This window comes from Sesamum indicum, linkage group LG3, assembly GCF_000512975.1.
Source record: "Sesamum indicum cultivar Zhongzhi No. 13 linkage group LG3, S_indicum_v1.0, whole genome shotgun sequence".
NCBI lineage: Eukaryota > Viridiplantae > Streptophyta > Magnoliopsida > Lamiales > Pedaliaceae > Sesamum > Sesamum indicum.
In genome coordinates this window covers 16,976,093-16,986,839 of record NC_026147.1, presented here as the reverse complement: position 1 = coordinate 16,986,839, position 10,747 = coordinate 16,976,093, and the positions used below count along the sequence as shown (strand labels likewise).

Sequence of the window (10,747 nt, the reverse complement as noted above, 5' to 3'; positions counted from 1 at the left end):
TGTGACCTACATGTGGCGACCTGTGCAGCAGATCTCTACTAATACAGGAGATGTTAGCGTAGACGACTTTCATGGAGAGCAAAACATGGATGATAATACTATTATCCGCCAGGTTTGGGTGTGGATACATGCTGCTGCTTTTCAAGAAGCATATGATGCTTTGAGTTCTGCCGTTGAAAGGAAGGTAGGTATCACAAACTTAAAATTTAAACCTGAATGTTAGGAAATGTGTTTTACTCTCTTTTCGCTTCTATATTTGCTTTGGACTTAAATGAGTGGAATGGATATGTGCATCAAATTCTTGTTCGAATGGCTCAGGTAATGTACTATAGATTGAGAATTTATGTCTTTGCTTTTTACATGTTGTGATCTAAAGCTACGGACAAGCTTCCTAGTGCTTTTTGGTGAACTATGTAGTTTGCTGTTTTCCAAACATGTCACTGTTTACAAGGGAGAAAGAAAGCTCCACAGAAGCTCCCTTTGTGGGTGATGTACAAGGAGTCACTTGAAACACAATAGAATGCATGTCAATGACAAGTTTTTTTGTTTCAGACAGATAAAGCTCAATCAGCTCGTTTTGTTACTCGTGAGGGGCAGCTTGCAAAACTGGAACTGATGGGATCAAAAGTATTTCAATTGCTTCAAAAGACACTGCTTCCTGCTAGCGGGTGAGATACTCAAAAGTTCTGTCTATTTCTTGTCAGTCTAAAATATGTACTCTAAATCAGGCTTTCTTACATTGTTTGGCTTCATAGTAGTTCTGAGAACACTTGGCATCTGAAGACATGTTCAGTTGATAAGCATGATGATTTCGGCGAATCAGAGAAGACATCCATTTTTGAGAACAGCCAGATTTCATCTTCTGCAGTTGTTTCATTGGTTGTGAAGGACCCCCGTGCATTGACTAAAAAAGGAAATGTGATTGTTTCTGGACAAAATCCACTTGGTCTATTAAGTAATGAAGAATGTCAAATTAAGGAGCAAACTGTTCCATCATTCCCTAAGCATGAGGCCGAGTGTGCATGTGAGGACAATGATTTGTGGGATACCAGCAAAGGGGTATGCCCTCCTGTGGAAGAAAGTTTTCTCTCTACAGAAAAGTATCATCAGCATAAGGAGTTTATTTGCCTTGGTCATAAAAGCTCAGAGCCTCAAAATGCTTCTGTTGATGGAAAATACTCTTGGGTGTGCCCTATTTTGCTATTCAAAAATGAGGAGCATGAAGACTCAATCACAAGGTACAATGTCTCCGTTGATGCTTCCCAATAGTCTTGCATGTCTTGCTTTCTTATTTTTTCTAAAAGAACACGCTATTAATTCATGAGATTCTAGTTATCATCTTGCAAAGTTTTCTTTATTTTGAAAATTCAAATATTCTTCTTGAGCTTCACGCACTTTTCCAGATAATTCATAGTTACTGGAGAAAAGTTTCTCACAATCTCCATCTCCATGAGCAGTTCTAGCCTCATAACATTCCTGACTGAAGTGCATGCACGTGCGAACTTACTGTCTACTGAAAATAGACAATTAATCCTTCAATTTCTGCTTCAATAATAAACTGGAATACGGTGTGTGGGTATGACCTTGTGGAAGAAAAGAAGTCATATGCAGATCAAATCCTTCTAAGCAAAAGATCTAAAATTTCTCCACAACAACTGCTATGCACTATAAAGGGAACGCGGTTCTGTTTGCTCTGGTATCTGAATTATTCAGCAATTCTTTTCTTTGAATAAAATTCCTGCAACTCTGGCAGCATTTGCTTGCTGTTTCCTTTGAAGATACTGTGACCAAATGATTCAAACATTTATTTACCTAGTCGGTTTCTTTCTTCACAAATTTCTTCAGGTGTTCCATTATTCTCCCTCTGAGTTGGGTTAAAGCATTTTGGCTTACTTTTTTGTCCAATGGTGCTCATGCCATAGGTTTAAGAGAGAAGCACTGGGTTGCTTGTGAGGTGAGTTCATAGACTTCCACATGTGCACTACTAATACAATGATTATCAAGATTTTTGGTTACATTGTTCACCTTTCTGCAGCTTGGTTTGCCGCACTTTCCCTCAGACTTTCCCGATTGCAATGCATACTCTAATGTTATGGCAATCGAGGCAGCTGCACTTAGCCAAAAATCAAGGCTCCTTCCTCCTTCTAAAAGGCCACTGGAAGTTCCAATAGCACCTCCTTGGGATTGTGTGCAACTAACTTCTGGAAGAAGATTGAGTGAAGTAGGAAATACAGGTAGCCAAGTAGAAGAACTTGGCACACAAGATGAAAAAATTGACGTGTCAAAAAGCTTTAGCTATGAAAAATTGGAGACCAGCAATTCTGATTGTCATGGTGTTCCATTTGAGGGCATTATAGCAAGGACATCCAGTATGCTGAATGATTTCTTGAACATCAGTGGTGATCATTTGCTTTTATTTCCAAAAATTCATAATCAGAAGAGTTGCTTGTATAAATTAATGAAGGACGAAGAATTTCTCAAAGCAGACACTACCATATCAGAATTGCAGTGTGGCAAAACACAGTGCTATATCCGAGTTCTTCTGCGTGCTCATAAGGAAGGTGTTTTTGAACAAGGAGCAGTTGTATGTGCACCCCATGTTGCTGACATAATGTTGTGGACAGCCAGGTCTAGAATATTTACTGGATGTCTTTAGTTCATTTGAGTTGTTTTTCATGAATTTCATCATAACTCTTTCCTCATAGACTTGTTATCCATGATGCAGATCACAAAGTGACAACCAACAACTTCAAATCCCTCAGTCTTCATTAAAATCATACTTTCTGCAGTTGCCATCTGGTAAATGGGAACTTCAAATACCTGAGGATCCGACTCTCCATGAGACCTTTAGGTGGCCGATTGGCTTTATTACGACCGGTTTTGTTCGGGGAAGGCAAGTCTTGGCAATGCTTTTGATTGAAAGCGATGTCAATCGCCTTTTTCTGTTTTCTTCAGTTCATCATTTTTTTGGTGCGTACTCTTCGTCAAATTCCCTTCATTGCTTTTCTTGAAACTAGATTTATACTCTTGGACATGCAGCAAAAGGGCAACCGCAAGCGCCCTTTGTGAGGCCAGCTTACTCTCTGGGCTTCGGAAGGAACAATGGAAGGCTTTACCTGTGAGGCAGAGGAGGAAGGAGATATATGTTCTGGTCAGGAATCTGAGGTCCACAGCCTACAGACTTGCTCTCGCGACCATTGTTCTTGAACAACAGGAAGAAGATGTCAAATTCATGTGATCTCTTGTCAGCACTTGCCTGCATATTTACATTGATTATGAGTGTTAGTGAACTCGTCAGGTAAGAATCACATAAAATCATTTACTAGATGTTTAGCCGCCTTCTATTCCTGCTAATGAGCTATTTGTATCACAAGTTTGGAGACTTTAGATATTACTCCAATTTCCCATTACAGGCAATTCGATATTTGGTGAGGTTTGGGAAGAAATGATTCCATGATGTGCAGAGTACTTCCGTATTAGCAGAGATCTGCAGATTGGAAGGACATTTTTTATATGCAAGGTGAAACTAATTTCTTTTAATAATAATAAGTTTCTATCTAAACTTAAGACTTTTATTAGGAAATACACTTTGATGAGAGAAGTAGTTATCCACAACACCGACTTTTTTACTTGGAAGTGCATTGACATCTGAAAAAGATGAGTTTCTGATATCGGGGTTATGAAACTACTTGGATGTTATCCAGATTGTGCTCTACATACTTGAAAAATTCTCCCAAGATCTCCTCATACTCATAGCTTAATTTTGCTTTGGATTAAAGGGATATGGTTTCGGGTTTTATGGTTTCAGAGCTGTTTAATCTCTTGGCAAACTCCTGGTTTTCCAGGTGCAGATCATGATTTCTTAGCAATAAACAGGAGTTTGACGATAATGATGTCACTTTGTGATGAAAATTAATTCTTGGAAATTTTGATGGCTGGACCAAGTGAAATTTAATTAAGTGGCATAGTTGATATACAAAGATATATATTTATTTTCCTTAAGAATGTTATTTTGTTTGAATACATTTGGTTCGTTCTAGTGAGTTTCCGGTTGATTTGAACTAAATTTATATATATATATTATTTTGATAATTTCATTATGAATAGTCGATTTTGTTTGGATAATTTGAATGGATCTGGAGACTAAAAATATGGATGTTTATGTTTATACCTCCTGAGGAATAGTCAAATCTAACCCTTGAATAGGGTATGTAACAGGTCGTAGTCCAGCCCCTATTGAGGATGAACACGCCTGCCTATATGAAGATCAACCCGCCCAATACAAGAGCTGGAAAGGCATAGAGGGTGTGTTACAATATGCACGCCCATGTTTCAGAGTGTGCAGTAGGTTTCTAGTATCTTGCGAGAGAAATTGGCATTATTTAAGAATCTTTGTGGTCTAAGGAAGTAATTAATTCACCTTCATTGATTGAATGATCAATGACTATATCAACATGTTCTTGCGGAATTCTTCTCCAGATGAATCTGTTTGTCTGATTGCTACTTGCCTCATGATGAGCTGAATTGTTGATTAGGATTGCAAGGTTGGATAATAGAAATAAGGTAATTACTAGTATTCCTAGTTTTTAAAGGAATGACACCCGATGCTCGTTGATTTGCCTAAATGACTTGTAGTGTTGTTTTTGGCGCTGTGGTTAGGGGCTAGGAGATTAAGAAAGTTGGGTAAAGGTAAATTTCATTAGTAAAAGTGAGTGATACAATGTTGATACAACAATAGGAACCTGTATTCATAGCTAGGCTAATCGGCTAAGTACCAAGGAGAACATGGCCTAGAGCACGGCTGTGTTGTGGCCCCTGTAACACATTGTTTAATCTTGCCAGGCTATTTTTCCAAGCTCTAAATGCATAAACCACCTCTAAGGATGTGGGACTGTATTGTACAAGAAGCCTATGTCTAACCTGCTATGCAACAAGTTCAGCGATGCCTCTGGTTGTGTTTTGAAAGATGCTGCAGTTTCTTTGCCGCTAGAGATGATTGCCTAAGGACACACGTGCTGCCCGGTTCGCAGCATTCACCAAGTGTTTAGCTCTCCATTTTCTGGCAGCCTATTGAGAAAGTTATGGTTCTATTACTCCAATCGCTTCTCTTGTCCTAATTCAAGTTAGTTTTTCTAGTTACCTCTTCCTCTTCTCCATTGCAATTCTTTCTGCATAACCTCAGGAAATTCATTAAAGAGGACCTGAAATTGAAATAACTCTGCTACAAATTTCAAGGGCACAAACCCTAAGCAAATATATATTTCTTTTAAAAATTAATTATTAGTACTATTATATATAAGCAGATATTACTAAATTATCTTAAGGGTTTGATTTCTGTTAAGTGTTAGCTGATCCTTATTATTAGGAAAGGGTTTGTACTAAGACAATGTTAAATCAGTGTTGTAGCCATGAAAATAGATAAGCAAAAAACTAGGAAAAGAAAGGAAAAGGTAGACTCAAATTACGTTGTTTGAAGAATTGGATTTCTCTGTAGTCTTTGCTCAGCGAACACCACAAAACTCAACCCCAATACCGTATCAAACTTCTTCGAGATCAAGTCCAATATTATTCAATTGTTGCAACAATATATTGATTTTGATGGCTTGTCCGAACGCACACCCCATTGCTCACATCTCCAACCTTTAAAATATTTATAACACGTTTCAAGATTAATGGAGTTAGTCTAAAATTGCTCTCATTCTCCTTACAAAACCATGAAAAATAAGGTAAAATTATATTGATACTTCTGGAGAATAGATCTAATTAAATTAATATTTTAACTATTTATAAAATTACAAATATATTTTTTGGATGAATGTTAATGTAATTTATTCCATGATTCTTTTTTGTTTGTATAAATTATTGTCTGTAAAGAGGGTGTTAATGTAAACATGAAATGTTTTTAAAATTCAGGTAGTTCATGTAAATTGTAATTACAATTTTAGAGAATATACTTATAATGTTATAAGGAGTGCAGGGTATTTGTATAATTAAATTTAGTTATAATAATACTTTCATTCCCTGAGATTTAGTATAATTATACATAGGCCCCCTCTAGTTTAAAAAATTACATCTTGCACCCTGAAATTTGGTTTTGTTTAATAAATAGTCCTTTCGTTAGTTAAAATTTACCGAATTTGCTAATATATATTAATAAAAAAATAGGATAAAAATTCATATTTATGCTCGATGGAGTTATTACTAATTATTACAAGTTAAATAAATATATTCATGTCCAAATTACCCTCATGCGTTTTCAGACGTTAATGCATGTAATGGGGTATGCTTTCATCATTACAAGGATAATTTAGTTACGAAAAATTGTTTGACCTGCAATAAGTCAGTAATAAGTCAACCGAGGGTAAATATCAAGTTTTATTATATTTTTTTGTAAATATCAACAAATTCAGTGAATTTTGACTAACGAAAAGACCTATTTGTTAGACAAAAGCAAACTTTAAAAATATTAAATATAATTTTTCTAACTACACAAAATTCGCATATAATTATATCAAAATTAGAAGAGAAAAGTGTAATTATCCCAGAAACCTAACCATAGGATAATGTTATTTACCCTAAAAACAAACGACTACTTGATAATTGCATGAGATGGAGATGTAAGATGATGATGAAATTGTGGTATACAAAGGCTATGGGCAGCCACACACCCAAGAGAGGCAGAGGCTTATCATGACGTGTGAGCGAGAGAGAGAGAGACCCTTGCCTTCACACTGCGGCGATAACTGAATTTAGCATTTACTAACCATTTATTCGCCCCATTCTCTTTCTGGATCACAGGATTTCTTACCCTTCACTTTCGTGCTAAAAAGACTCTCTCCGCCCGTGATTTTCACAAATAAATTATACTGACTACATCCATATTTTAATAAATTAAATACATCGATCTGATTAATATACAATATAATTAAATACTACAAAATAAGATTACAATAAATTCACAAGATAAATACTTACATATTCGGTGTAATTTGAACACATGGCCTTAAATTTATTTACGAGATCTCAACCTTAAAACACTAAACTAAAATCCTATCCGTGACTTTAAGACATACCGCCAAACCCCATCCACGCAAATTGATCAAGCCGCTTTCCAATCTATGTGCTCCAAATATTTTCTAATTTTTGTTTCTACTTCCTATCATTTGAAATTAAGAGAGATCCTGATCGATACACATGATGCGGGCGCAATCTTCTTTAGCCGGTTAATGGGGTACGCCCCTACCTTTTTATTTTGCCTACCAAAAAGAAAAAGAAGAAATTAAGAGTACGTGTTTAGTTAAGTTTATCCCAAACGCACTATAAATTTATATATCTTATAAAATGTTATTAGCATAATAATAAAAAAAAAAAAGTTGAGAAAGTTTTACATTTCTTTAAAAAGAGCTTATAAGCTAACAACATCTTATTTTTAAATTTTATAAACTATACTTTTATAAAAAGTTTCACCATACATTTTTCAATTTCTTATAACTTCCAAATATCCTATAAAATATTTTGAAAAACTTATAAGCTCATATAGAAATTCTCTCACGTTATCTTTAAATTTTTTAAATTGAATTAATGTAATTGGTCGGAAATTAAAACATCTTTAATTAAGTTAAGTTTCAATAATATAAAACATATTTTGTAAGAGTAAGACATTCTACTATACAGGGTGATAGACGTGATAAAATTATGCAGTTTTAATCATAATGGATAATACCTCGTGCAATAAAATATTAATTTTTCTGATACCCGTGCATCAATATAATTGATATTCACAATTATTTTTTAATTCCAACTAGCATAGGCGTAATCATGAACAAATTATTGTATAGTAGAAATTTCAACATAAAAATGATTGAAATTTAATTTTTGGACATAAAACTAACTTGAGTTATTTGTGGGGCGGAGCTCCATTCTCTCATTTTGACTTCCCTTGATATGTAGATCATCGTCATCATACGCATACGCCAATCCACCGTGTCGGGTTAGATCCATACCCGCAAGCTCATCATCGGGCGAGATCCGAAGAAGGTCAAGCCTACGCAAAATATAGAATAAAGGACCCATTGTTGCGCTAACCCACCCGACAATCACTAGAATCTGGATAATATGGGCTGCCAACAGGCTCCATCCACCACCCATAAACAACCCGAATGGACGACCCGGTTTCCCCGGGTACACCTCATTCACGTACCTCTCTCTAGCGAATAATGCTGTGAATATTATGCCCCACGCCCCGCAGCCGCCGTGCAGCTGCGCCGCCTCCAAAGGGTCGTCGTACTTCACCTTCTCCGCCAACTTGTTGCATCCGATCAGCACGAGCGCCGCCACGAACCCGCATATCAGCGCCGCCCATGGCTCGACCACCGAGCAACCCGAAGTGATGGCCGCGAACCCGGCTAACAACCCGTTGCAGACATCCAGCACGTTCCAATGCCCGGAGAGGATCCGCTTCACGAACAACGTCGTCAAGGCGGCGGTGCAGCCGGCCAGAGTGGTGGTGACCGCCGTTCGACCCACCGCAGACCATTGCCCGTAATAATATCCACTTTTATACGGGTTCAGGATTGTAAAAAACGACCCGGGATTAAATCCGTACCATCCAAACCATAACAGAAAGGTCCCCAACACCACGAGAGACGCGCTGTGGCCTCGCAACGCCACCGCCCGGCCCTCATGGTCAAACCGCCCGATTCTCGGGCCTTCTATTAATGCCCCGTACAAACCGGCAATGCCGCCCACCATGTGGACAACGCCCGACCCGGCAAAGTCGATGACTCCGGATCCGAATAGGAGGTTTCCTTTGTTATTGGCGCTGGCCCACCCGTCGCTCGACCAAAACCAATGAGAAACCACCGGATAAACGAATCCGGTAAGGAAAGAAGAGTAAACTAAGTATGCAACGAACTTGGTTCTCTCGGCGATGGAGCCGCTGGTAATGCCGGCGGCGGCTATGGCGAAAGCCCATTGGTATAGGAACATGCTGTAGTCGACGTGCTGCAGCCGGAGGTGGGGGTGGCGGATGAAGCCGTTCGACGGCGAGCCGAAGGCGAAGGCGAACCCGAATAGGTAGTAGAAGATGCCGCCGGCGGCAGCGTCGAGGACGTTAGTGAGCATGATGTTCATGGTGTTCTTGGCGCGGACTGAGCCAGCGCAGAGCATGGCGAAACCCAGCTGCATGGCGAACACGAGATAGGCGGAGAAGAGGAGGTACGTGGAGTCAATGGCGTGGGAAGCATCGGCGAATTTGTTAGACACGGCGGAGAATTGGCCGCAGATGTAGTCGGCGGCAGCGGCTGCTTTCGTGGTGTTGGGGCCAAGAAGCGGCGCCAGCTCCTCTACCGAGCAGCTTAAAGAAGCCATGGCTTCAGATAAAAGAATCAAGGAACTGTAGGGTCAGAAACCGGAGAGTAAGACCGTATACTGTGTAGAAGTAGGAGAAAGAAGTTTGAGGTCGGAATCCGAATTTTATACTGAGAATGGATTTTTTCCACTTTGTTTTCAATGGTTTAAATTGTACCAACCCATTTTAGAATTCATTAGCAGTATTGGAATAAAATGGTTATCTTAAAATAAAAAAATTAAGGAAAATTACAACCAGCCCCCTAAAATTTCAGAAAATTATAAATAATTTTTATTATTTGATAAATTATCAATACTTTTAATTTTAACATCGTCCCAACAACTAGCTAGTCTATTAGTTTTTCTCAGGTTCTCAGCCATTTTTTTTTGTTTTGAACTAACCAAAATAGCTCTATAGGCTATGAATTATATTTTATTTATTTTTTAAAAATTTAGAAGGTATTATTATTTTCCTGAACAACAAAGTAGTATTCGTAACTATGCTAAATTTTAGAGAAAGTTGTTGTAATTTATTCAAAAAAACTAAAAAAATGAATATTATCTTTCTTACAAGATTTGGTTTTTATTAATTTCTGCTATAAGATTTAGGGTATTTACTATTTCTAGTAATTTAATATTTATTCCTTTTATAGCGTGTTGATGACAAATGACTTAAAATTGTTGGAATCTTAATTGGTCATAGTTTAAATAAATTATACCAATTATGTAATTAATATCACATAACACGAAAAATAATTAATTAACGGACAAATTAAGACTAGGGATAATGTCACTAACTTTTTCTGAGATTTAGTATAATTACATATAAATCTCCTATGATTTAAAAAATTACATCAGTTGTCCTTGTTTCCATCCAACAAGAACACTCCATTAGTCAAATTTAATAAAATTTATTAATATTAGTAAAAAATAAAAATAAAAATAAAAATAAATAAAATCCATATTTATCTATACCTAATTATTACTTACTATTAACTTATCTAGATTAAGTAAATCTTTTCTTATCAAATTATCATCACATATAAATCTTTTCTTCATTGGAATCTATTCTTTTCCCCTAAATAATTTCAGATATTTGTAAAAAGATTGGTAAGGGATAGTAAAATAGTAAAATAAAATAGAAAAGATAGCATCAATATTCCCTCAAATTATATTGAATTATACAAATACTTTCTTCTTTTTTAGAATTACAGATATACCCCTTCAGTCTAATGTACTTCAAAGGGTATTTTATTTTTTTGAAAATTTACTGTTAAATAGGAAGTGTACTTATAATTATAATTTTATTAAAAAAATAAAATGTTTGTGCAGTTAAATTTAATATTGGGATATAAATGTAATTTAATCCATAAAAAAATGAGTTGGTTAATGAAAGATG

At 36.7% G+C, this 10,747-nt stretch overlaps 2 protein-coding genes across 2 annotated transcripts in view; one reads left to right on the top strand and one right to left on the bottom strand.

Moving 5' to 3' along the window:
• Positions 1-5,242, top strand: part of LOC105158721 — an 8,176-nt gene extending 2,934 nt beyond the window's left edge. The window contains exons 5-14 of the mRNA XM_020692514.1: positions 8-184; positions 553-668; positions 756-1,245; positions 1,524-1,696; positions 1,846-1,954; positions 2,036-2,628; positions 2,726-2,893; positions 3,040-3,298; positions 3,414-3,520; positions 4,219-5,242. Coding sequence (XP_020548173.1) covers positions 8-184; positions 553-668; positions 756-1,245; positions 1,524-1,696; positions 1,846-1,954; positions 2,036-2,628; positions 2,726-2,893; positions 3,040-3,238 — 2,025 coding nt within the window. The 3' untranslated portion in view covers positions 3,239-3,298; positions 3,414-3,520; positions 4,219-5,242. The remainder of the gene's footprint in view (positions 1-7; positions 185-552; positions 669-755; positions 1,246-1,523; positions 1,697-1,845; positions 1,955-2,035; positions 2,629-2,725; positions 2,894-3,039; positions 3,299-3,413; positions 3,521-4,218) is intronic.
• On the bottom strand, positions 6,907-9,470 carry LOC105158622 (ammonium transporter 1 member 1-like). The gene is made up of 2 exons (XM_011075431.2): positions 7,893-9,470; positions 6,907-7,256 (listed from the first exon to the last, which is right to left on the bottom strand). Exons 1-2 carry the CDS (start codon positions 9,367-9,369, stop codon positions 7,240-7,242), a joined length of 1,494 nt encoding a protein of 497 aa, XP_011073733.1. The 5' UTR covers positions 9,370-9,470; the 3' UTR covers positions 6,907-7,239.

What these genes read in the sequence shown, in the direction of transcription:
- LOC105158622 (XM_011075431.2), bottom strand. Translation starts at nt 9,369, where the DNA reads ATGGCTTCTTTAAGCTGCTCGGTAGAGGAGCTGGCGCCGCTTCTTGGC.